The sequence below is a fragment of the Dicentrarchus labrax genome, unplaced genomic scaffold (assembly GCF_905237075.1).
Source record: "Dicentrarchus labrax unplaced genomic scaffold, dlabrax2021, whole genome shotgun sequence".
NCBI lineage: Eukaryota > Metazoa > Chordata > Actinopteri > Moronidae > Dicentrarchus > Dicentrarchus labrax.
This window is the reverse complement of record NW_026136709.1, coordinates 281,848-309,241: the sequence shown is the minus strand read 5'-3', so window position 1 is coordinate 309,241 and position 27,394 is coordinate 281,848. Positions and strand designations below refer to the sequence as shown.

Below are 27,394 nucleotides of genomic sequence, written 5' to 3'. Positions count from 1 at the left end.
CAGCCATTGACTTTATATATGGTGTTCACCAGCTGTTCACATTCGGAAGAGATTCCGAACTGAACTTTCCTTAAAAATAATTTTGATAATGAGTAGTCACAACACAAATAAAGGAAGCAAGAAAGTACTCCGTCGGAGCCCTCCACCTTTCAGACGGATTGTTATTTTATTGTTTATTTATTCTTTGTTGTTTCGCTCCGCTAACATCTCAAAGGCCAACTCTATAATATGCACTGCAATTTTATATGGAGGAGCAAAACACTTTTATTTAAAAAATAAAATTCATCATATTTGAAATTTCCACCATATCCTTACAGTATTAGGTTACATGAGACGTTGACCGGGTTCCTCTAGCTTCCCCTAGTGCTCCTAATGGCATTTGCAAGAATCCACTGAGCCTGAACAAAAAAAAATCAAAGTCGTGAAAGATTGTTGATTGTTGAGGCTCATTCCAAGGTTCGTCAAATACAACACAATATGCAAATAAGGAGGGGCTGATATTATTATAATAATATAACTAATATAGACCCAGACCCGTTAGGATATCTCAATGGCTCTAAGTAGACAACATAAACTGTCGTATAGTCCCAATCCAGTTGGTGGCGCTAATGCAGTATATGGTTGTTGCCAAACTCCATAAACCTCCCTAAATAGAGAAGAAGAACGACAGCACTGTAATACCTACAGTTTGTGGATGTGCCATGGCGAATCTGCGGGTTCTCGAGCTTTACAGTGGGATAGGAGGGATGCATTATGCTCTAAATGGTAAGCGTCGATATATACTAATTTGAGCTTCTTTTAAACCAGCCTGAGTATTTTCTCTGTCACGTTGTCCTCCATTGGAGCGGGTTACCGTGCTCGAAACTACATCCAGAAGTCTGTTTCCTTGTTCGGTTGTCGGTTGTAGAGTAAAAAGCTGCAGCCAAGACGGACAGTCTGAATCCAAGTTTCCGGACTTTAGAAGCGCTCTTGCAGACTCGTAGACTAAACGGGTTCGGGGTTCGGGGAACAGCCGGGGTGCTCCCGTGTATCCTCGCTTCGCTCGCGCCTTCGCTCCTCCCAGTCAGGATGATAATTGATACTGGGCAGGTTGATGTGAGGGGTTGCAGATCTCTAGTGCAGCTGAGTATGCATGTTTTGTTTGGTCATTTGGTGTTTTATGATGATGATGATGATGATGGTGATGGAGTCTAACACGTCGGTCCAAAATCTCCCATAGGTGTTCAGTTGGGTTGAGATCTGGTGACTAAAGGCCATTGCATATGATTCACATCATTTTCATATACTTCTAAAACTAAGGTATGACACTGTCTGCTAAAATGAAACGAAGATTAGTAGGCAGACAGATGTCACTTAGTTTGGTTTCTCACCCTGCTTACTTGGTAATTAAATCTTTTGTTCTCATCTGAACCGTCTCCATGAAAACTCCATCCCCTAACATCCACAAGATGTGGCTGATAGATATCCTGTTAGATGACAATGTGCTATCAGTGAAACAGCAAAATAATATCTAGAAAATATTCATCTGTAGCTTTTTATGTTTTTTCTTCCTTCAGAGAGTGGCATACCTTCCCAGGTAGTAGCTGCCATCGACATAAATACCACAGCCAATCAAATCTACAGGCACAATTTCCCCGACACCTGTCTCTGGAACAAGACCATTGAGGTGGGTGACAGTGGAGAAAGAATCAAACCTCCATCCATTGCCCTGCAATTGACTCTTATGCGGTATTGTTATAACTTTTAAAAACTGGTTTTAATTATTTTTTAGGGCATAACACTTGATGACTTCAATAAATTATCTTTTGACATGATTCTGATGAGCCCTCCTTGCCAGCCTTTCACCAGGTAGGTCTTATGTGTTTTAAACACAAGAACCTCAGTAAGGGTTAGATATACTGGTGCCTAGGACGGTTGTCAGCCATAGTCAAACGTCGATAGGCTCTACGAGTGTTTAACTTGGTGGTTAGCATTTAAAAAAACAGCTGAGGCTCGAATATCATTAGTTTTATAGGTATGTGCTTATAAACTAAAGCAGTGGTTCCCAACCTCTGACAGCCCTTGACTAAGTTCCATATTTGATGGAATTAATGAAGAATTAGTTATTTGGATGAATTTTGAGTTTTTCTGATATTTTTAGCAACTTTTTATACAATTCTCTTTCAGTATCATATATTTTTGAGAGAGAGAGACTCTGTTATATTCAGACATGGCATTAAATTACACTGATGGAATCTAGTAATAGTTATTAAATAATGGTTAGATAGGAAAGGATTATGTGGGAAGACTAGTAAATGTTCAATATCAATGCCATATGATAGAATGAGGTCAAGAGTATGATTAAAACAATGAGTTGGTTTATTTACACTCTGACATGATACAAATGCATTACTAAGGCTGTCATTGTTAACATCCACATGAATATTAAAATCACCTACAATAATTACTTTATCTGATTTAAGGACTAAACTTGATAAAAACTCTGAGAATTCAGATAGAAAATCAGAGTACGGTCCAGGGTGAGAAAGACTAAGAACAAGGCTTTCAAATTAATTATAATTTTGTTTCGGTTTAGGGTCAATTAAAACGCTTGAATCATATATGGCTGCTACTCCACCTCCTCGGCCAGTGCCTCGAGGAATGTGAGTATTAATATGACTCGGGAGGGATTCATTTAGGCTAATATACTCCTCGTGGGACAACCAGGTCTCAGTAAGACAAAGTAAATCAATATCATAATCTGATATTAATTCATTAACTAGAACAGCTTTAGAGGACAGAGACTTGATATTTAACAGCCCACATTTCATTCTCTTATTTTGTGCTACTGAGGAGTTAATTTTAATTTTTATTAGGTTCTTATGTTTATCCCCTCTTGTTTTTATTTCTTTAAATAATTTAGGTGGTCGGGGGACAGACACAGTCTCTATGGGGATTTGGGTGGGTGACTGTTCTAATGGAAGTGCAGAGACGTGTGTAAGACAGCAGCTCTGCTTCCTGGTCCCAACTCTGGACTGTCAGGTTTTAGAAATAAACTTTGTCATATTCCTGGATAAGAGAGCCGTCTCTCCTTATCAGACCAGGTTTTCCCCAGAAGGTCCGCCAGTTATCTATGAAGCCCACATCATTTTCTGCACCGACTACTGGGGGCTCGCTAACTATTGCGGCTAAAGATTTCTCTGTGGTGCGGTGCCGTGCTTCTAGTTCATTAAGCCGCGCCTCCAGCGCAGTAAATAAACTGCACTTAATACAGGTACCATTACCGCTAAAGGCAGAGGAATAGGTAAACAACTAATACACTGAGCAGGAAAGAGCAGAGGGACAGGGAGACGCCATTGCTTACTGCTAGTGTAGCTAGCGTGTGAAAAACTTTTTTGTTGCGAAAAGTCGCTAAAAGAAGGAAGTAGCTCCTAGTGCTTAGATAGAACCAGTCTACGTTTAAATGTTAAGTGGGTAAAAAAAACGCTGTAACGAGTGAAACAGTTACTTTTTAGCGTTCACTGGACAGAGCTACAGCAGTAAACACTGTACACAGGAGCAGGAAGTAACTGGAAATGACACAGTACACCTACCGTTGCACGTCCTAAGCTCAGACTCACTGGGAAAACGGTGTGTCCAGCTAGTGATAATCAAACCAGATTCAGTTTCGGTTTTTGAGCAGCAGTGCTGCACTCGTCTGCTTTATTTGCACCTTTTTTGTATAGCTCTTGTTCTTTTTCTGTGTTTTTACTAATATATTTAAATTTAAGGCTGTCTTTTCACTGAAATCTGTGTTTTATGTTTTTCTCTCTGTAGGATAGGACTTAAGGGTGACATTTCTGACCCCAGAACTAAGAGCTTCCTCTACATCCTTGATCTTCTGCCAAGGTCTTAAATCTCCATATTTAAGCTTTTATTACCCTTGGGTTTGTCTCAATGTGAATTTTTTTTTGTATCAAAATCAAAATTGGCTGTTCTTAATTATTACTACATTATTGTCCTATACTTTTAACAGGTTAAATGAAACTGCTAAATGAAACTCTGGGCTGTTGTATTGGTATTAGCGCTTTGCGCTCTGTATATCTGTACTTTGTAGCCAAAGAGGGTTTCCTTGAGAAGGAAACATCATTCGGTATTTGACCATCCAAGGGAGTCTTGACATAAACAATCCAGGAACAGGTCTGATCTATGAACAGTTGTCTGCTTCTCCTGTCAGTTTGTAAAGCTAACGTTACCTCAGACAGCTCCAGTTTTAGATAGGGTTATTGCCAGAGGTATAGTAACTTACCCACATTTATCGAATTCTTAATTAAATGTTGTTATAACATTGTTATGTAATTATTATCCAATTATTTTGTGTTATTTTTAAAAATCACAGTTCATATCAAGGTTAATTTACTTCTTCTACAACACAGGGTTGTATGTACAATGAAATGTAATCCGCTCTACTTTATTTACTTTGTTACAGTCCAGTTTTGTTTTAGTGAAAGTAATATGAGTACTTAGTAGAGTTTAGTCAGGTTGAAAACATTTTTAAAGAAAAAATGGTACAATCTACTATATCTACTAAGATGTATCTTTTCTAGAACCTGAAAATTATGCACTCTTGACTTATACTCTTTAATGTGTGGTGTATCTCATTGTGAAGTAGATGAGATACAATGTGACGTACGACAACAATTAATATTATCAGTGTGGAATACTGTTTAGAAAAACAGAGGAATTTGCATCAACTACGAGCCAAAAGATAAAGAAGAAACTGCAACTACTAGCTAGCAAGCTAACAACAGCCTGACTGCCGAACTGCCACAGAACACTGATTGATCAAAAGCAGACGCTAAACTACCATACTGAAGTTAACTTCTGTTAACTTCATCATCTACTGTTAGTGTGGTTGTTGCTACTCTTGCTGTTGCTGTGTAACCGTCTCTCTCTCTCTCTGTCTCTCTCTCTCTCTCTCTCTCTCTCTCACCCCAACTGGTCGAGGCAGAAGACCACCCACCTAGAGCCGAAGGGTCTGTCCTAGGTTTCTGCCTCTTAACAGGCAGTTTTTCCTTGCCCCTGTTGCCAAGTGCTTGCTCATGGTGGTACTGTTGGGTCTCTGTAAATGTTAGAACGAGTTCGGTCTAGACCTGCTCTATTTGAAAAGTGTCCTAAGATAACTTATGCCAGAGCATGAAAGAGGAGTCTGAGAAGAAAGAAAAGGAAAGCTCAACGCACTTGGAGGCAAACAGCTTAAACAAGACGGAAAGGTTCCCCACATCAAACAACCCCTCAGTCACTCACAGTCCTGAAACCACCCCAAGGTTCTTCAACAATCTAAAGACTCTCAAAGACGGCCTTTCAGCGTTGGAGAGGTAATTCGTGGAGTCCTTATCCCTCTGCATCAAAAAACAACAGATGATCAACCAAAAATTGAGACCACTCTGATCCTCCAACAACGGGACCAAATCAGATAACTGCAACAGGTCATGAGAGAGCTGGAGGAGGATAACTAGTCTCTAAGGATGATTATCCGAACAATAAGAGAGGAAATCACCTGCATCAAACAAAGCAGAACCAGGGAAACACTCTACTAACCTTCCTACTTTATGTCCCTCGGATGTCATCTCCCCTCCCTCTGATGACAACCCTCTCCTCCCACCCCCAAACCTCCTTAATATCCTCTACCACTCTGCTTCTTGACCCACCTACCCCTCCAAAGCCCTCAGAAACAGATGGACACACCTCTGCTGACCACCAGCCTAACAACAGAATCAAGAAATCAACATACAAAGAAATCTTGTTTCTCTGCGACTCTAATGGGAAACACATTAACATGACACGTCTGCTCCCGGCAAAAAAATCTGTCGTACTCAGTCGCAGGTCATGGGTCCTCCAACAGCATAATGACCCAAAAAACAGTTAAAAACACACAATAATGGCTAAGAGCAAAACATTTTACTATTCTGAAGTGGCCTTCTATGAGCCCTGATCTAAATCCTATTGAGCATCTGTGGAAGGAGCTGAAACATGCAGTCTGGAGAAGGCACCCTTCAAACCTGAGACAGCTGGAGCAGTTTGCTCACGAGGAGTGGGCCTAAATACCTATTGACAGGTGCAGAAGTCTCATTGAGAGTTACAGAAATCACTTGATTGCAGTGATTGCCTCAAAAGGTTGTGCAACATAATATTAAGTTCAGGGTACCATCATTTTTGTCCAGGCAAATTTCATTACTTTGTTTTTTAAAATGATTCTGTTGAACCACAATTCAAAAGCAATGTCTGATTTTCATTAGTTAATTTTCAGTACATTTTTATTTATTGTTATTACTTTTTTCAGTTTCTAATTATTTCAGTGATCATTGTGGGTACGGAAGGGTACCAACAATTTTGTCCACGTGTGTACATTGTTAATGGTAGAAGACAAGGAGACTCCCTGGGCAGGTTCACGTATTGCTCTGTGTTGGGAAATAGGGTAATTGATTATGCAATCACGGATGTGTATCCAGGAAACATAAATGCATTCACAGTTTTACCACAACATCCCATGTCAGACCACAACCATATCACACTCTTCTTGAAAAAATAGAGAAAAATAGTGAATCAGTCTTGAAACTGTTGAGAGTCCAATATGAAGAGACCAAACTCCAAATCAATCAAAAAACAAGCAAAAGAACAATGGTTTAACAATGAATGTTCCTTTCTCAGAAAACATCTCAGTAATCTGTCAAACAAGAAACACAATGACCCTGAAAACAAAGCCTCACGCCATGAAAACCACACAAGCCTTAAACAATAGAAGAAAATGATCAACCAAAAGAAGGCTAAATACACAGATGATCAATTGATCGGAACAATCTAAAAAGCAAGAGACCACAACTCTTTTTGGAACCTGTGGAAAAGATTTAATTCAACCAAATATAAAGATAACATTGCAATATTTTGAAAAACAAATAGGACAAAGCGTAATACATCCTGGAATGAGTGAAGCTTGCCTGCTGACATGTTAAAATGACTGTCACAACTGCACTGAGCAAAGAGCAAAACCATTTGTTTATAGTGTAGGCTACAGTAGCCTATTCAATATTGAATGAAGTAGGTTACTGTACACTCTTTGTCACTGCACAGAGTAGACATTATGATTTGCTTGTATAGCACCTTAAAAAACTCACTGTAGCCTATATTCATAGGCAAACCCAGCCTCGCTTTCAATATAACACACACTCGCATTCTGTAATCACCGTCAGTAAATAATAATATGAAAACAATATAAAATATCTTTCAACAAGAAAAAATAAATTGTTTACTGTAAATGGATAAAGGTCAATAGATGCGCAATGTTCAGCTGTCATGTTATAACTGCGCCACCTTGTGGCTAAACATCAACTGCACTGAAGTCATCATAACTTCAAAAGTTCTCATTTTCAAATGATTAAGAATAATATTATTGTTATTTGAAGCCGTGTCAGTCTTGACTGTGTATTTTTGTCGACATTATCAAACGGAAGAACTTTTATTTTGAAGAGCACAGGGCAACGAAGCACACTAGCCAATCAGAGGACCCGCCCACCTACTGAAACAAGATATTGAGTGGTAAATTTGTTTTGTTAAGTGAACCAAAAAACGAGGCGAGCTGACCTTTTGATTTTCGTTTTTTTGACAAAACTAAAAAACGGCTTGTTTTTTGGTTTCTGCTTGTGTCAATTATTCCCAGAAAACAGACTGATAAAACGTACCTTGCTCAACAACAGATCACATATTTACTCTCCATACTCTAATCGAAAACATGTACACCAAAAAAAATAAAGGAAAATTTTGTTGATTTCAAGAAGGCATTTGATTTGATTTGGCACAATGGTCTTTTCTATCACTTTTCTATCAGAGTTTACGACTTGACTAAATGTGAATACTCAAAAAATTAGTGTGAAACAGGAGAAATTGAAACTGAAATTTATTTTCTGTATTTCAGAATCAGATTTCTTGTCAGGTAGATTTTTACACATACGAGGAATTCGTCTTGGTGCAGTAGTGCATAAAATATAAAATCGCACAAAAATAAACAAATCACACAACAATCACACGCAAAAAATAAGTTTGTACTTTTGTACTTTTAAAATATAAATAAATAAAGATAAGAAAACTGTACATAAAAACAGGAGTGCATTAATGTAATGCATACTGTATATACAGGGTGGGTTTAAGAGTCAGTGTCAGTGGGGGATCCGGGCCTTGTTAATGAGGCCAGCTGCAGACGGAAAGAAACTGTTTTTGTGGCGTGAGGTTTTGGTCCTGATAGATTGCAGCCTCCTGCCAGAGGGAAGTGTTTCAAAGAGTTTGTGTCCGGGGTGGGAGGGGTCAGCCACAATCTTGCCTGCACGCTTCAGGGTCCTGGAGGCATACAGGTCCTGGAGGGATGGCAGATTGCAGTCGATCACCTTCTCAGCAGATCGAATGATATGCTGCAGTCTGCCCTTGTCCTTGGCAGTGGCAGCAGCGTACCAGATGGTGATAGATGTGGTGAGGATGGACTCGATGATGGCGGTGTAGAAGTGCACCATCATTGTCTTTGGCAGGTTGCTGCCACAGGAAGTACATCCTCTGCTGGGCCTTCTTGGTGAGGGAGCTGATGTTCAGCTCCCACTTGAGATCCTGGGTAATGATGGTATCCAGGAAGTGGAAGGACTCCACAGAGTCAAATGGGGAGTCACACAGGATGATGGGGGCGGTTGCGGCTGGGTTCTTCCTGAAGTCCACAACCATCTTCACTGTTTCCAGAGCGTTTAGCTCCAGGTTGTTCTGGCTGCACCAGTTTACCAGATGGTCAATCTCCCATCTGTAGGCAGACTCATTTCCACCAGAGATGAGCCCAATGAGGGAGGTTTCATCGAACTTCAGGAGCCTGACGGACTGGTGACTGGAGGTGCAGCTGTTGGTGTACAGGGAGAAAAGTGGAGGAGTAAGAACGCAGCCTTGGGGGGATCCGGTGCTGATTGTCTGAGAGACAGAGACATTTTTCCCCAGCTTCACGTGCTGTTTCCTGTCAGACAGGAAGTCTGTGATCCACCTGCAGGTGGAGTCAGGCAAAGTGAGCTGGGAGAGCTTGTCCTGTAATTTTCAAAATACAAAGAAATTAGAGAAAATGTCTTCCTCAAAGACTTTCTGACCCTCCCAAAACAGCGACTGATTCAAACCCTGATGGGAGAACACAACAGGACAGTAGAACTGGCAGGATAATTTATCACTGCATGTCACACATCAAGACTGATTTCAATGTAAGATTGTTTTTGTTTTTGTTTCGTTTTTATTTATTTTTTTCAATTTAGTTTTTTTATCTTCTGTTATCTTTAATTTCATTGTATTAATAGTATTTGTATTATTGTATTGTACAGTATTCATATTTGCCTTGGCAAAATGTTTGAATCAAAACATCATGCCAATAAAGCCAATTAAATTGAGCAGCTTTCTAACTGAAGCCCCAGGTCTGTTCTCTCTGTCGTGGCCTGAGGATGGATATGTTGGCATGGTTTCTGTCAGTGAACTCTCTTATCCTTTTTTCCCAAATGATATATGATGATGTGTGACCAGGCTGAGCAAGCTGCCCCGCTTCATCCTGCTGGAGAATGTGAAAGGCTTTGAGACCTCCTCTGCAAGGTAACGATGGAGACAGCAAGGATACACCACAAGGTCCGAAAGGTCACCCTGTCAGTGATGGATAGGATTGAAATAATTTCTTTAAATGTCCTACCTTGATGGTTTACAGAGGATTAATGTGGTATAATGATGAGTTATATCTAACATGATTAACACTATATCTGTACCCAAAATAATCGTACTTATGGAAAATGTCAAAACATGAGCAGAGGCACCAGTTTTTACTCCTTTCCAGTTGTAAAGTATACTTACTATACAGCAGAACACATCAAACAAGTATGTTAATTAGTCTTTCATCATTTTAATCTCTCAAATCATCTGCATCTTTGCTAAGTTAGACTTTAAAAAAAAAAAAAGTCAAATTTTGTGATTTTTATATTATTATTCTTTTTTTTATTTATTTAATTTTTTTTTTTTTTTACTCAATTTCAAGTCTTTGATCCAGTTGTGCAATATGCACTTTCAAGGAACCAAAAGTAGCTTCTCAGAGTTTGTAATGTGATGCAGAGACAACACCGACAAAAGACAACATTTTTATTTTAAATATCCAATTTCCTTGGAAATGCATGTCCAGAATCTGGAAGATGGAAATAAATCCCCCATCGGAAAAGCACTTAATGCACAGAGTTGAAAGGGAACAATTTATTGTGTGCAAGGTAACGGTTGATGTGCAGCTTGTGAAGAATCTTGTACTGAGTCTCTCTGTCTTCAATATATTCAGTACATAAATCTCTTTCCTAATTTAAAATGGAAAACAACTCTCATAGGCCTTCCCTTTTCTCAGCGATGACTTGTTATCATTCGTAATTTATTACGAATGATAATATGATATTATGCTTCTCTTGCCCAGGGAACGTTTGGTGAAAACACTGATGGGATGTGGATACACTTTCCAGGAGATCATGGTTTCACCCACAAGTGTAAGAAAGGCACACTGTATAACTTACTTCATGAAATACATCTGTACTGTGGAACAGTACTGATTTGTTTTTGTCACTGTTGTATTCATAAATCTAGGTTGGAATCCCAAATTCAAGACTGCGTTATTTCCTGATTGCTAAGATTTCAACAGAAAACTCAAGCACCCTGACAAGTTTTAAGGTAAGATTTGATGACAGTTATTCTGATATCATGAAATAATAAAAAAAAAAGAAATGTCATGATGCATTTTTTTTAATAGGAAAAACCCAAATTGCTCTTTCTTTGGAAAAATGTATTTGCCAATTGAGTCAAAACTGCAAGATTTTGTGATTTGTGTAGCTTCAGATGGTTTGATCCTATAACTGAAGGTCTGGCTATCTTGACACATGGGCTGTGGGCAGCATATTGGTCTATGTTTCTTTTGCATGGTCTTGTCCCTTGTACCCAGTCCCTTAAATTCCACCTTGGCTGCCTGTGCTGTATGGGGATCACCAAGCACAAGAGCCAGACCAACATATTGGTATCATATTTATATTGGCGTTATATGTTATATGTTATCCGATATGTAATGCAGAAAAATATATTTGTGTCACTGCAAAGTTTATCCAGCAGAGTGCGCTGTGATTTTACAATACTGTGCAGCACAGAGTAAGAGAGGAGAGGCAGCTCTCAGCAATGTTAACTAGAATGTGTTGAAATTATTTAAATGGTAAATGGACCTGTACTTGTATAGCGCCTTTCTAGTCTTCCGACCACTCAAAGCGCTTTTACACTACATGCCACATTCACCCTTTCAAACACATTCACACAGTGATGGCAAAGTCCATCGAACAGAAACTAACATTCATACACATTCAGACACCGATACACATTCAGACACCGATGCACGGCATGGGGAGCCATTTGGGGTTCAGTATCATGCTCAAGGATACTTTGACATGTGACAGGAGGAGCCGGGGATTGAGCCACCAACCTTCCGATTAGGGGACGACCCGCTCTGCCTCTGAGCCGCAGCCGCCCCGATTTAAACACATTAAAGAATATTTAATATTCTTTAATAAAGTTATTTGTTTAAAAAAGCATCCCTTTAATATCTTTGCAGTCTTATTAGTGTGAAATCCACATAGAAAAGTCTATTTCCATTCCAGCTAAACAAAGTTACTATATTTTGACAGATATTGCCACTGCGGTATGATTTACAATTACTGTGGGAATGATCATTTTTGCATCACAAATTTTTATTTTCATTGAAATAAATATTAAAATTATGATGTGAAAATCTTTGGGTTCTACCAAATATACATTTATCTTTACTCATATCTGGAAAACAAAATGTGTAAGCCAGGACAGCACTACAGTACTTCATTATACACACATTTGTCACATATTTTTGTTTTATTAAAATTGCTGATTCTACGATTTGCATATTGCACCATATTTGGATTTTGATGATATTGTGATTAATTGTGTAGCCCTGCTCTCAGCATGATTGACCTGTATGGGTTCACTTTGGTCAAACTGGGCAGCCCTGTTTCAATCAGTGATGCCCAGTTTACCTATTCATTTTAAGCAATGCAGCTCAGGGTACATTAACTTTTGCCCCTACAAAAGTACCAAAGAAATCTCTTTAATTTAGTCACTACACAATTAATTTCCTCAAAATAACTATATGGAATTGATAAACATACACCACATAGAATATATAGATATACTGGTTCTAATTAGGGACGGAGCACTAATAAGTGCAAGGACCCTATTGTTCCTCTAGGAATTATTATTATACCTCTGGGACTTCGATATTTGGCCCCTGCAACATGCTTAAAATGCCATGAAAATTTGCACAAAATTCAAACGTAGCTAAAAATACCGATATGACATTGTCCCCGTGCATGGGCGCCGCCAAACGGCTAAGCCACGCCCCCCAGAATCAGCCCCCAAGACACGTAAGGCCCACATGTACGAAAATTGCTACGGATGTGTATCATGATAAAAGAAGCAGAAAAGCCTCTTGGAGCCATGCCCCAAAACCCACAGGAAGTCTGCAATTTCAATTTTTAATTTGTGGTCATTTTGACTTTTTGGGCTTGTATTTGAACGAACTCCTCCTAGGGAATTTATCGGATCTGCTTCAATATTGGTCAGTACAGTCAAAACATGGTGCTGAATGAACGCTGTTTAATTTGTAACTGTACGTTCAAGGGCATGTCCATGGCGTGCCCTCAAATTTGGCCAATTTTAAGTCTGTGGTCATTTTCGGTGAATTTTCGCCTTGCATTTGAATGAACTCGTCCTAGGGAATTTCTGGGATCTGCTTCAAAATTGGTCAGTACAGTCACAAAATGGTGCTGAATTAACGCTGTTCATTTTTTGACTGTACGTTGAAGGGCGTGTCCGTGGCGTGCCGTCAAAGTTGGCCATTTTGAAAGAATGTCACACTGTGATGTCACTTTTGGCATTTCAGGGCTTCTATTTTAACTAACTCCTCCTACAGGTTTTATTGGATCTACTTCAAAATTGGTCAGTGCAGTCAGTTTTTTTCGTCCAACATTGTGCCCGTGGCGTGGGGTCCCGTGGCATCCAATTTCACACCTTCGCCATGAAAGAGGGATTCGTCATAACTTCTGCGTACATGATCCGACTGCAACGAAACTTCACATGTTCGATAAGAGTCCCGCCCTGAACATGTCTATGTGATAATATTCGGTAATAGTCAGAGCGCCACCTAGTGGCAACAGGAAGTATCACGTTTTATACTTTCATGTTCTACTCCTAGCAGGATGATCAGACCCAGCTGAAATGTACTTATAAAATGCAAAACACATTGTTGATTATATGTGATGACTGTGGTGAGGGGGCATGTCTGTAGCGTGGCGGGAAATTTTGATATACCGCTACAAAACACAAATTTGCTATAACTTGAGTGTACATTGTCCAATCGGCTCCAAACTTCACATGTCTGATAAGAGTCCCGCCCTGAACACGTCTATGTGATAATATTCAGTAAAAGTGAGAGCGCCACCTAGTGGTGAAAGGAAATGTCATTTTTTTTATACTTCCATGTTCTACTCCTAGTAGGATGATCAGATCAAGCTGAAATCTAGTCAGAAAATGGTAAACCTGTTCTTGATGATATTTCTTGATTGTGGTGAGTTTTTGTTACAGGGCGTGGCGTGGCATCAAACTTTGATGTACCGCCAGAACACACAAAGTTGCTATAACTTGAGTGTACATTGTCCAATCAGCTCCAAACTTCACGTGTGATAAGAGTCCCGCCCTGAACACATAGTGATAGTGCCACCTAGTGGCAACAGGAAGTAAGTGCTGCGTGGCGATTTTGAGCTGATTTACGTGAGATTTTCATGTCGTGGTTCGCACGTGTTAGGACGGCACGTGACGCGGCCGCAGCACGCCCCGAGTTGCATGGAGTGCGAGGTCCCGTCCATCGCTGCTTGCAACTTTAATTACATATATAATTGTAATTCTTTCAAGCAGAACTGTGTTTTCTCATTTATCTCTGTTGGTACATAGCCACAGAGACAGTTTTGGCATATTTTTCCAGGTTTTGAGAAATCTGCCTCTGCCTCTAGGCTAATATTAATAAATTATTAGATTTTAGATGCCATCCCACATCCTGCTGAGAGTGATTCTGCTGAGCTGCCAACAGCCCTGGGTCCTCCCCATCCAGGTACCTGCCAGCCAGAAGAGGAAATACCAGGGGGTCATGTCCTGTATAAACTAGAGACAACAATGGATGCCCAAAGGAAGATAAATCAGAACCATGATCTGTCTGTCAGGCAGATCCAAGATTTCCTGGAACCACAGATGGAAGTAATCTTGGAACATTATCTCCTTCCTCCTAAAACACTGCTGCGATATGCTCTGCTCTTGGATATTGTTCGGCCCACATGCAGGAGGTCTGTCTGCTTTACCAAAGGGTGGGTAGTAAATCTTCATTTAACTGTCACTATCTTCACTTGTCTCATTATTATGTGGTACAAGTAACTGCAGACAAAGCATGTGTAAGAGATAACTGGTTCAAGTGTTGATCCATAACCATTTATTTGGTGCCAGTTCTACAGTATGTGCCTTGCATAAAGGTCCAGTGTGTAACATTTAGGAAGATCTATTGGCAAAAATGGAATATAATAATCATAGGTATCTTTTCATTAGTGTATAATCACCTGAAAATGAGTACCATTGTGTTTTCATTACCTTTAGAATGAACTGGTTTAATCTACAGGAGGATCCCTGGAACCTGCCATGTTGAACCACCATGTTTCTACAGTAGCCCGGAATGGACAAACCAAACACTGGCTTTTGATTGGGCCTTAAGCGTTTCTTGCGAGTTTCATGGCCACCATAGTTTCTCCTACATGCTTGGAAGTCTCTGTTCAAATGCTTGCAAAATCTATAAGAAGACGAAAAGCCACTGTACATTACGGAATCAATTTGTGAAAACATTTGTCAATAATAAAAAATACTTTTATAGAATATAGAATACTATTGTGTATTGGAGTTATATCAAATGCTTGGTGCCAGTGGATTCAGAACAACTTCAGTGTTCATTTCTAGGTCAAATTGATGTCGAGTGAATGTTGTTGCATTTTAAAAAGAAAATCACCTTTGTTTACCAATGAAAGCATGATGAATATGTGAAATCAAACACTTCTCTTTGATAGTCCATCTCATCCTTGCTGTCTAGTTGGTTGATAACTGTTAAAATAATCACTTAGTAATGCTAATTTGACTGTTTACGTGTTTCATCCATAGCTATGGGCGGTATGTGGAGGGAACTGGCTCAGTACTGCAGTGCAGCATGGAAACAGAGGTAGGTTTTGGCTTCAGTACGGGCGTCAAAAATACTATACATACGTGGACAAAATTGTTGGTACCCTTCCGTTAAAGAAAAAAGAAAAACCCTGAATGGTCACTGAAATAACTTGAAACTGACAAAAGTAATAAATAAAAATGTTCTGAAAATTAACTAATGAAAATCAGACATTGCTTTTGAATTGTGGTTCAACAGAATCATTTAAAAAAACAAACTAATGAAACTGGCATGGACAAAAGTGATGGTACCCTGAACTTAATATTTTGTTGCCCAACATTTTGAGGCAATCACTGCAATCAAGCGATTTCTGTAACTCTCAATGAGACTTCTGCACCTGTCAACAGGTATTTTGGCCCACTCCCCGTGAGCAAACTGCTCCAGCTGTCTCAGGTTTGAAGGGTGCCTTCTCCAGACTGCATGTTTCAGCTCCTTCCACAGATGTTCAATAGGACTTAGATCAGGGCTCATAGGAGGCTACTTCAGAATAGTCCAATGTTTTGCTCTTAGCCATTCTTTGGTGTTTTTAGCTGTGTGTTTTGACCCATGACCTGCAACTGAGACCAAGCTTTCTGACACTGGGCAGCATATTTCGCTCCAAAATTCCTTGATAGTCTTGAGATTTCATTGTACCCTGCACAGATTCAAAACACCCTGTGCCAGATGCAGCAAAGCAACCCCAGAACATAACTGAGCCTCCTCCATGTTTCACAGTAGGTACAGTGTTCTTTTCTTTGTATGCTTCATTTTTGTGTCTGTGAACATAGAGCTGATGTGACTTGCCAAAAAGCTCCAGTTTTGTCTCATATGTCCAAAGGATATTCTCCCAGAAGCTTTGTGGTTCGTCAATATGCATTTTAGCAAATTCCAGTCTTGCTTTTTTATGATTTGCTTTCAACAGTGGTGTCCTCCTCGGTCGTCTTCCATTCAGTCCACTTTGGCTCAAACAGCGACGGATGATGCAATCTGACACCTTGACCTTGGAGTTCACCTCTAATCTCTTTGGAAGCTGTTCTGGGCTCTTTGGTTACCAATCGTATTATCCATCTCTTCAACTTGTCATGAGTTTTCCTCTTGCGGCCATGTCCAGAGAGGTTGGCTTCAGTCCAGTGGACCTTAAACTTCTGGATAATATGTGCAACTGTAGTCACAGGAACATCAAGCTGCTTGGAGATGGTCTTAAGCCTTTTACCTTTAACATGCTTGTCTATAATATTGTTTCTAATTCCCTGAGACAATTCTCTCCTTAGCTTTCTGTGGTCTATGTTCAGTGTGGTACACACCATGATACCAAACAGCACAGGGACTACTTTTCACCCTTTAAATAGGCAGACTGACTGATTACAAGTTTGAAGACACCTGTGATGTTAATTACAGGACACACCTTAGTTTAACATGTTCCTATGGTCAAATTATTTTCAGTCTTTTTTAGGGGTGCCATCATCAATCATCCAGGCCAGTTTCATTACTTTGTTTTTTAAATCATTCTGTTGAACCACAATTCAAAATCAATGTTCATTTTCAGTAAATTTTTATTTACTATTACTTTTGTCAGGGTCAAGTTATTTCAGTGACCTTTAACAGAAGAGTACCAACAATTTTGTCCACGTGTGTATAGCCAAGGACATTGAGTGCTGCAAGAATGAGTCTTAAAACCCAGAACCAAGTGAGCCTCTCAGGTTCCCTCTCCCCGTAAATGTTTTGGTTTCTTTTCTGTTTTTTTTTTTTTTTGGTGAGATGCCTGAAATAAGGTCTGTGGTTTATACAACCTAAGAGATTTTTTTATTAGTGGTTCCAAGCAAAAATAGACAGTGAAAAGTATCTGTTCATAGTATTGACATTATACCAGCAACATATACACCTTTCACTGCAGGTCCAATGTATTTATCTGGTGTGTTGCAAACAAAAATTAAATTAACAGCTCCTGTATCTGTTTCAGATTAAAAGCTCTGTAGTGTTTATGTGCATATATTATTTATCAAAGACAAACTAAATGTATGTAGAAAGATAGGGCTGGCAGAAGAAACGCTCTGTGTGGACCACAGAGGTGTGCCAGCTGCAACAGTTCAGTGTGGCAGGCAGGATAAATCTGGGTGGGGAAAGTAAAATGCACCACTTGCCCCTTCCTCATTGAGGTGCCTTTAAGTAAGACCCTTAACCCAGCTTCTAGAATTATTTTTGTAGAATAACTTTTTGTAATTTTTTTTTTTTTTTTCAGTTCAACAAAAAACAACACCACAAACATTGATTGGCTTTTTTGAAAATAAAGCCTGTCAAACGTTCTGCATAAGAATTTGAAATAAATTATTATTAATCGATAATTTATCAGCTATAAATGAATTTGTTGTCATCCATTCATTGAACATAGCCATCGTTATTTTATATTTTATTTTGTTTTTATTTTATTATATTTGCTATTTGCACTACATTTCCTCTGTGCTGCTGTGCCTAACTTGAATTTTTCCTACGGTGGATCAATAATAAAACATCTTATCCCAGCTAAGCTTTACCAATCCCTAATGAGCATCAGAGCAGCAGTCATTTTTTATTATAGTATGCTGAAGGTTTTAGCTTTGTGTGCTCTGCAGATGGAGAATGTGTTTAGGGGTCTGGACCAGTGCTGTGAAGAGGAGAAACTCCAGAGGCTATTGAAACTGAAGCTCCGTTATTTTACTCCCAGAGAAGTTGCCAACCTCATGGGCTTCCCTCAAAGCTTCTGTAAGTTTAAAATGTCCAGATGTTTGCAACTACCTATGCTGAGGGCATGAGTAGTTGTATGTTTCTACAGAAGGGACAAACCAAACACTGGCTCTAGATAGGGGCATTTGCAGCTAAATTTGCAACTAGATGCCACTAAATCCTACCTACTGGACCTTTTCAACATAGATGAGCCCAGTACATAGCATATCTAGTACAGGAAAGGAGAAAGTTCTGGCATAAGATTGCTTGACAGTTATTGGAGCTCAAAGCAAAAAAAATGGCACGACCAAGGAAGGGTAGCAATGGCTGTTGTGTTCATGTTTGTTCTCTGTTGTTGTGTGAAACATTCAAATGTGTGAATTATTCTTAATAACTGCTACATATAAATTACCCTGGCCATACAAATTACTGTAAAAGTAATTGATTTTACATTGTACATAATTTTGTAATTATTTCATCATTGTATGGATTAAGTGATTGACTTCCACTGTCTTTTATTTTTTCAGACAGGCAGTATGGTCACTTCTCAAAATCTGTAAAAAGTAGGAGTAGTAAGAGTTTAAAACTGGAGGACATCCATGTTTCAAAAAGCAAAATTGGATTTTTAAAAATGCCCCAAATAACATACTACTATTGCATTCATATACTTCATATATTCTAGTCTGAAGTGAAATGTAGCTTTTTTTTACACTATTGGATGGATTGTGCGTCTTTCTAAATTTTATTTTAATGCATTTATTTTGCAGCCTTTCCAGAGCAGATCACTACCAAGCAGCAGTACAGAGTTCTAGGAAACAGCCTTAATGTTGTGGTGGTCACCAAACTGCTGCAGCTGCTCATTTCCTAGCACTTGGGAAACACTGGAGGAGACCATCTTATTTTCCTATAATGTTGGATATTACAGAGACTGTGATAAACTGCATGAAAAAGTCAACTTTTTGCATATGGTGGTGTGCTCCATTTAAAAAAACAAAAAACAAAAACAAAAACACAATATGGTAATGTATTGGATTGTAAGTATTGATATTGTTTAGTTTTTCTTGTTCATTGCAAAAACACCAAATATCGATTTGATTTAGATTTTTTGTGTGTACACTCACTTTGCATTGTGTAAATTGATAAAAAATAAACAATTATTATTTATATTTTTAAAAGCATTCTTAGTTCACAGCATTTTTTCACACCTGCCTAAAACTTTTGCACAGTACTGTGTGTGTGTGTGTGTGTGTGTGTGTGTGTGTGTGTGTGTGTGTGTGTGTGTGTGTGTGTGTGTGTGTGTGTGTGTGTGTGTGTGTGTGTGTGTGTGTGTGTGATATATATTAAAAAAAAAAAAACCTTCCCTCTCACCCTCTTGGGGTAGTATCTGTGTCATCCTCAAGCTCGGGTCCTCTACCAGAGGCCTGGGAGTTTGAGGGTTCTGCACTGTATCTTAGCTGTTCCTAGGACTGCGCTCTTCTGGACTGCGGCTTCTGATGTTGTTCCTGGGATTTGTTGGAGCCACTCCCCCAGTTTGGGGGTCACTGTCCCGAGTGCTCCTACTACCACGGGGACCACGCTCGCCTTGACCTTCCACATCTGCTCCAGCTATTCTTTCAACCCTTGGTACTTTTCAACCTTTTCATGTTCCTTCTTTATGATGTTGGCGTCTGCTGGTATGGCCACATCAGAGGTAGGCCTGATACATTAAGGATCTTGCCCAAGGATCCTCACTGAATGCAGTTCTATTTGCCCCTCACTGGCGGTAGTCCACATCTCTAACCGCTCGACTATATATATATATATATATATATATATATAAAAAGAAAGTGTATAATTCCTTTAGCAGTGTAATGCTTTTTTTTTTTTTTTTACCAAGGTTTGTTAAGTTTTGCATTTATATAGACATTACCCCACATTGTACCCACCCTCTATTCCTCCCCACCTCCCCTGGGCCAAGAGTACTCCCAAACATTGAATTAAAGCTAAACTAAGCAAATAAATAAATACATATCATAATAAAAACAAATAAAATTTAGCCACAAGCGGAAATGACAGATTCTGGCCTTTTGCTTAACAGAAGGAAGTAGCTCAAATTGCCAAAATTAAAGCTCTGCAAAGTTACTTAAGCCAGTTTAATTCTGTTTAAAGGAGTGAAGCCAATTAGACACTCGCTCCATCATCACAGAGCCTGCAGCAGTTCAATAATTGCACACTCAAAGTTTTTTTTGTTTTTTTTACTTTTTGGGGATTTTGGAATGACAAATGGCAAAATAATAGTGGTTATTTTTTAGGAGCCTAGTGGCCTGGTGATCATTAATAATTCTCCTAGCACAGGGGTAGGTAAGCTGTAATTCTGGAGTCACATGTAGCTCTTTGGTCCCTCTCCAGTGGCTCCCTGTGGCTTTAACAAAAAACTATATGGAAATAAATAATGTTTTTTAACATTTTCATTATCATTGTTGTAGACGTAATGTGATTGTGGAAACGTGTAGCCACTCCGGTTATTGGCAGCTCAATAGTCAGAAACGTGAATTTAGCGAAGCCAGCGACCATAGTATCCCTGGGGCCAGAGCGGGCGACATCGAATCATATTTAAAACTGCTGGCTAAAGATAAGTGTAAATATAGTAAGATAGTTATTTACGTCGGCGGTAATGACACCCGAATACGCCAATTGGAGGTCACAAAAATTAATGTGGAGTTGGTGTGTAATTATGCTAAAACTATGTCGGACTCCATAGTTTTTTCTGGACCCCTGCCCTATATGACCAGTGATGACATGTATAGCCACATGTCGTCATTCCACCGCTGGCTGTCGAGGTGGGCTTCATTGATAAGTGGAAGCCTTTTTGGGAAAACCTGGTCTGATGAGGAGAGACGGCATCCATCCCTCTTTGGATGGAGTGGCTCTCTTATCTAGAAATATGGTGAAGTTTATTTCTAAAACTTGACAACCCAGAGTTGGGACCAGGAAGTAGAGCTGTTGTCTTACACACTTCTCTGCACTTCCATTAGAACAGTCACCCACCCAAAACCCCATAGAGACTGTGTCTGTCCCCCGACCACCTAAATTATTTAAAGAAATAAAAACAAGAGGAGTTCAACATAAAAATCTAATAAAAATTAAAACTAACTCCTCAGTAGCACAAAATAAGAGAATGAAATGTGGACTGTTAAATATCAGGTCTCTATCCTCTAAAGCTGTTCTAGTTAATGAATTAATATCAGATTATGATATTGATTTACTTTGTCTTACTGAGACCTGGTTGTCCCACGAGGAGTATATTAGCCTAAATGAATCCCCCCCGAGTCATATTAATACTCAGATTCCTCGAGGCACTGGCCGAGGAGGTGGAGTAGCAGCCATATATGATTCAAGCGTTTTAATTGACCCTAAACCTAAACTAAATTATAATTCATTTGAAAGCCTTGTTCTTAGTCTTTCTCACCCTGGACCGTACTCTGATTTTCTATCTGAATTCTCAGAGTTTTTATCAAGTTTAGTCCTTAAATCAGATAAAGTAATTATTGTAGGTGATTTTAATATTCATGTGGATGTTAACAATGACAGCCTTAGTAACGCATTTATATCATTAATTGACTCAATTGGCTTCTGTCAGAGTGTAAATAAACCAACTAATTGTTTTAATCACACTCTTGACCTCGTTCTATCATGGCGTTGATATTAAACATGTAATTGTCTTCCCACAAAATCCTTTTCTATCTGACCATTATTTAATAACTTTTGAATTCATATTACTAGATTATAAGCCATTAGGCAAAACTTCCTACAGCAGATCTGACAGTGTTGTAGCTAAATTTATTTCCATTCCATCAATGTTTAATTCAATGCCATGTCTGAATATAACAGAGTCCTATAATAACTTTAGTCCCTCCCAAATTGATTATCTTGTTAATAGTGCTGCAGGCTCACTACGATTAACACTAGATTCTGTTGCCCCTATAAAGAGGAAATTATTAAAACGTAGGAGACTAGCACCGTGGTACAACCACCAAACCCGCCAATTAAAGCAAAAAGCGTGAAAATCTGAAAGGAAATGGCAATATTTTGACAGATATTGCCACTGCGGTATGATTTACAATTACTGTGGGAATGATCATTTTTGCATCACAAATTTTTATTTTCATTGAAAATAAATATTAAAATTATGATGTAAAAATCTTTGGGGTCCACCAAATATGCATTTATCTTTACTCATATCGGTGTCAAAATGTGTAAGCCAGGACAGCACTACAGTACTTCATTATACACACATTTGTCACATATTTGATCTTTATTAAAACTGCTGATTCTACGATTTGCATATGGCACCATATTTGGATTTTGATGATATTGTGATTAATTGTGTAGCCCTCCTCTCAGCATGATTGACCTGTATGGGTTCACTTTGGTCAAACTGGGCAGCCCTGTTTCAATCAGTGATGCCCAGTTTACCTGTTCATTTTAAGCAATGCAGCTCAGGGTTCACTAACTTTTGACCCTACAAAAGTACCAAAGAAATCTCTTTAATTTAGTCACTACACAATTAATTTCCTCAAAAGAACTATATGGAATTGATAAACATACACCATAAAATATATACATATACTGGTTCTTATTACATATATAATGTGGGGGGGACATAGAGATAAATGAGAAAACACATTCTCATTTATCTCTATTAGTACATAGCCACAGAGACAGTTTTGGCATATTTTTCCAGGTTTTGAGAAATCTGCCTCTGCCTCTAGGCTAATATTAATAAATTATTAGATTTTAGATGCCATCCCACATCCTGCTGAGAGTGATTCTGCTGAGCTGCCAACAGCCCTGGGTCCTCCCCATCCAGGTACCTGCCAGCCAGAAGAGGAAATACCAGGGGGTCATGTCCTGTATAAACTAGAGACAACAATGGATGCCCAAAGGAAGATAAATCAGAACCATGATCTGTCTGTCAGGCAGATCCAAGATTTCCTGGAACCACAGATGGAAGTGGAACTTGGAACTTTATCTCCTTCCTCCTAAAACACTGCTGTGATATGCTCTGCTTTTGGATATTGTTCGGCCCAAAAGCAAAAAGCGTGGAAATCTAAAAGGAAATGGCGCTCTTCGAAATTATTAGAATATCGCTCAATTTGGCAAGATAATCTTAAAACCTATAGAAAGGCCCTCCGTAATGCCAGAGGAGCCTATTATTCAGCATTAATAGAAGAAAATAAGAACAACCCTAGGTTCCTCTTCAGCACTATAGCCAGGCTGACAGAAAGTCACAACTCTATTGAGCCACATATCCCCATAACCTTAAGTAGCAACAACTTTATGAGCTTCTTTTATAATAAAATTATTACTATTAAAGACAAAATTAATCACCAAATGCTCTCAACAGCTATCACTGGCTCTCCAAGTTCAGGAACTTTAACTAATGTAAAATCAGTTAATCAATTAATTTCAACAATTTCTTCAACAAAGCCATCAACCTGTCTGTTAGACCCGATCCCAACTAGGCTTCTTAAAGAAGTCGTACCCTTAATTGAAGGCGGACGCATCTCTCTCTCCCTCCCATCTCCCTTATCTTTTCTGCTTTGCTCTCCACATTTAAATCATGGAATTGGTCAACTAGTCTCTCAACGCAATTGACAGACTTTTCTCGACGAGAAGCTCGGGTTCGGGGGAACCTGTCTGCCCTGAAGGAACGTTTGCCGCTGGTTACACGATGGACTCCTGGGAGAAGTGGAGGGTCGTGTCCCTGGTGATTCTTTCCGTAGTGGACATCGAGGACCTCTACATATTCGGAACCATGATAACAGGCTATCTGCTGATTGGATTAGGCATTGCCCTGGTGTATCGGAAAATTCGGAAGACGGTGTCCGCAGTCCAAAGCCCCATGAAGCTGCCCGACATGATTGATGGAGTGAGCAGAGTTGTTAGCGCTCAGACTGTGGGTATAAACCGCAACATGGAAAACACCTTGGAAAGAGCTGTCAGCGCACTGACGGTGGTCATTAACCGCAACATGGATAACATCTTGGAGAAGTTTTCGGCTTTGCAAAGGAGAATGAATCGATTCGAAGACCAGAATGGACAAACAGAGTAAGTCGTGTCTATTGAAATGCGACTACTCGCCCTAACCCAAACAATCATAATCTAATCTGCATTCCGGCCCTCAAGGCCGCTGCTGGAACAACTCCTCCAGGAGATCGCTGCAGTGAGACGCTCTGCCCTATTCCTCCCTACTTTCCCTCACGGACACCTGTTGATAGTTGACTCTGTTTAGGACCCGATCAGGGACGTCTCCATGGCAACCTGCTGTGTTATCGTGATGACACCATGTGAACTGAGGCACTGATTGAGAGGCTAGACGAAGCGACTCTCCAGGCTTATGTGCACACACGCACCCATGGACACTTACACATGCACATATGCAACCCCCCTAACGATGAATCTTCCATAAATACTACAGTTAGTCATGGAGTTCCACAAGGTTCTGTACTTGGACCAATACTATTTACTTTATATGTGCTTCCTTTAGGCAATATTATTAGGAATCACTCCATTAACTTTCATTGCTATGCAGATGATACACAGTTATATTTATCGATCAAGCCCATGGAAATTAATCAATTATCTAAATCACAAACACGTCTTAAGGACACAATCCTGGATGAGCTGCAGTTTTCTGATGTTAAACTCAGATAAAAACAAAATTCTTGTAGTTGGCCCCAAAAACTTCAGAGACTCACTGTCTAAAGATATAGTTACTCTAGATGGCATCTCTCCTGTACTAGCTTCTCTGCACTGGCTCCGTGTAAAATTTTGAATTTAAAATCCTCCTCCTCACCTACAAAGCTCTTTGTGGTAAGGCCCCTTCATATCTTAAAGAGCTCATACCACCCTATTGCCCCTCTAGAACACTGCGTTCTCTTAATGCAGGGCTACTTGTGGTTCCTATAGTCTCAAAAAGTAGAACAGGAGCCAGAGCCTTCAGTTACCAAGCTCCTCTCCTGTGGAACCAGCTTCCAGTTGTGGTTCGGGAGGCAGACACCCTCTCCACATTTAAGAGTAGGCTTAAGACGTTCCTCTTTGATAGAGCTTATAGTTAATGAGTCCTGAACCACCCCTTAGTTATGTTTTTATAGGCCTAGACTATCGTGGGATTTCCCATGATGCACTGAGCTCCTCTCTTCCTCTCTCTCTCTTTCTGCACACATTCATGACCCATTAATGCATGTTACTAACTTCAGTTTTTCCCCGGAGTTCTTGTGCTTTCTCATTTTGCAGGTTCTCATTGATCCTGGTGGAGCCTCCTGCCATGGTCCTGCTTGACTGCCATTGCTAATATCACTGATATTATTGTTATTATTGTTATTAATATAATTATTACTACAGTTACTATTAATACAATTGTCACTGCTCATTGTCCCCCATCGTTGTTGTTGTCGTCGTCATCATCTTCTTCATGTTCATCATCATCAGTCGCTACTATTAGTGTAGTTGCTACTGTTGTTGCTGTGCACCGGTCTGTCTGTCTGTCTGTCTGTCTGTCTGTCTGTCTGTCTCTCTCTCTCTCTCTCTCTCTCTCTCTCTCTCTCTCACCCCAACTGGTCGAGACAGACGACCACCCACCTACAGCCGAAGGGTCTGTCCTAGGTTTCTGCCTCTTAAAAGGCAGTTTTTCCTTGCCCCCGTCGCCAAGTGCTTGCTCATGGTGGTACTGTTGGGTCTCTGTAAATAATGTTATAACGGGTTCGGTCTAGACCTGCTCTATTTGAAAAGTGTCCTGACATAACTTCTGTTATGAATTGGCGCTATACAAATAAAATTGAATTGAATTGAATAGCTGATTGAGATGACCTAATTAACACAGTTTGACTTGCTTGCTTTAAACTGAATTCAAATCTTCTTATATTCAAGATAGAGAGATAGTGTAACTGTATTTTTAAAAGAAAGCGCAGGATGACCCTTGTTTTTAAAATAGTCATCTGCACAGTGGTAACCCTCCTTTGACATCTACAAAGCACACACAAAGTCACATGAAGACGGTTACTCATCTCCTACAGTCATGTGAGTGTAATTCTCCTTCAATAATAAGGTTAACCAGCTTTGGTAAATTGAGATGTACTTTATTGGTGTACTGTCAGGTCAAAGTCTTGGCAGTGAGCATCTGAGTGTGGCAGCGCATCCAACTTCAGTAAAGTTGTTTGGAGTGCTCATGCAACACATCTCTTCTCTATGGCTGAGACACTGCGGCTGTCATGGTTATTTTTCATACTAATTTTTCTTCTAGTGTGGCTGCAAGGAGAGCCAGGGGACGCAGCACAAAGACGAAACAAGAGGGACGTTAACAATGACCAGTGAGTAGGGGTTTGTACAGATCAAACAGAATGAATAGTGATGAAACCAAAAATGTAGGGTCCAGCAGTATTAGTTATCTTACATATTGCTTTGTTGAAATAGCACAGTTTATCAGATCCTTCACTTAACTTCATCTTAGGGTTCTCAAATTCTAATATTAAAGAATAAGGTTTATCAAAAGCCAGAAAGACACATTTAGTTTTTAATATATTTCACATGTCAAATTTTATGTTGTGCAATGTTAGCTTTTGGTATATTTTATCTGCATAGAACTGACTGTTTATTGCTGATTGCGGATTGTAATCAAAATTCATTCCAAAAATTTAATATATGTTATTGGATTATCATGGTATTTTTGTTCCACTTAACTGGGCGTTTTTGCAGGGCTCCCACTGATTATAGAATTCAGAGAAATCAGGGCAAATTATACATTCTCTGAATATTATATAAGGTTCATTGTGAGACTCCTAATAAAAATATGAATTTTTGTAAAAGCAAATCCTACACCTATCCTCTGACCAAAATCCTGATAGAATGAAATTCAACTGCTCTGTAGAATAAAAATTTGCATGAAGTCTGTTGATGGAACTTTGGTGATTTGACCCTGTAGACCTCGTATGCTGTCAGATAATGGTCACCTTGTCTTCACAACTGGTTCCAATAAAGAGATCCGCTTCCAGACATCAGCATCAGGCCGGGTTAAAGTGGATAATGAAGACCTCACCCAACTTTTGAATCAGGTAAGACTTTTCCATTACTAACAAGCACACTTGATGTGATGAAATACATCTTCACAAAGTGGAAATTTCCGTGATAATGAGTAAATGAACAACCAGGATGCATATAGGCTACTGTACACATTTGGTATCTCCCATCCCAAGAATAACCTCACAATAAGAAAAAAAAATGAAAAAGAAGGGTTCATGTTGATGCAATAAAGTGACTGTTTCATAATGAATAAAATGCTAAATAATTAGGAATAACTTTAAAAGCATAAAACCC

At 39.4% G+C, this 27,394-nt stretch overlaps 3 protein-coding genes across 9 annotated transcripts in view; 2 read left to right on the top strand and 1 right to left on the bottom strand.

Annotated features, from left to right (window-relative positions):
- rsu1 (Ras suppressor protein 1) overlaps positions 1–818 on the bottom strand; it is a 61,188-nt gene extending 60,370 nt beyond the window's left edge. The window contains exon 1 of the mRNA XM_051410284.1: positions 686–818. The gene's annotated coding sequence lies outside the window, so the exon portion shown is untranslated. The remainder of the gene's footprint in view (positions 1–685) is intronic.
- trdmt1 (tRNA aspartic acid methyltransferase 1) lies at positions 626–19,218 on the top strand. 7 transcript variants are annotated; one of them, XM_051410259.1, is made up of 11 exons: positions 626–765; positions 1,557–1,666; positions 1,772–1,848; positions 3,796–3,867; positions 9,547–9,612; positions 10,463–10,532; positions 10,630–10,713; positions 14,143–14,468; positions 15,304–15,361; positions 17,950–18,079; positions 18,808–19,218. In XM_051410259.1, exons 1-11 carry the CDS (start codon positions 702–704, stop codon positions 18,906–18,908), a joined length of 1,158 nt encoding a protein of 385 aa, XP_051266219.1. In that variant the 5' UTR covers positions 626–701; the 3' UTR covers positions 18,909–19,218. The 7 variants fall into 7 exon arrangements, with proteins under 7 accessions (XP_051266219.1, XP_051266222.1, XP_051266223.1 ...); XM_051410262.1 differs by lacking the exon at positions 18,808–19,218 and adding an exon at positions 16,004–16,074 and having other exon boundaries at positions 17,950–18,059; XM_051410263.1 differs by lacking the exons at positions 17,950–18,079; positions 18,808–19,218 and adding exons at positions 16,004–16,074; positions 16,263–16,903.
- Positions 19,219–26,142: 6,924 nt separating this feature from the next.
- cubn (cubilin (intrinsic factor-cobalamin receptor)) overlaps positions 26,143–27,394 on the top strand; it is a 139,345-nt gene continuing 138,093 nt past the window's right edge. Inside the window, exons 1-2 of the mRNA XM_051410208.1 lie at positions 26,143–26,391; positions 27,003–27,132. Coding sequence (XP_051266168.1) covers positions 26,270–26,391; positions 27,003–27,132 — 252 coding nt within the window. The 5' untranslated portion in view covers positions 26,143–26,269. The remainder of the gene's footprint in view (positions 26,392–27,002; positions 27,133–27,394) is intronic.

Excerpts from the sequence above, each read along its gene's own strand:
- trdmt1 (XM_051410259.1), top strand. The coding sequence starts at position 702 with ATGGCGAATCTGCGGGTTCTCGAGCTTTACAGTGGGATAGGAGGGATG. Across the intron at positions 3,868-9,546 it reads ATCCTTGATCTTCTGCCAAG|GCTGAGCAAGCTGCCCCGCT; the intron begins GTCTTAAATCTC and ends ATGTGTGACCAG. Across the intron at positions 9,613-10,462 it reads TTTGAGACCTCCTCTGCAAG|GGAACGTTTGGTGAAAACAC; the intron begins GTAACGATGGAG and ends TCTCTTGCCCAG.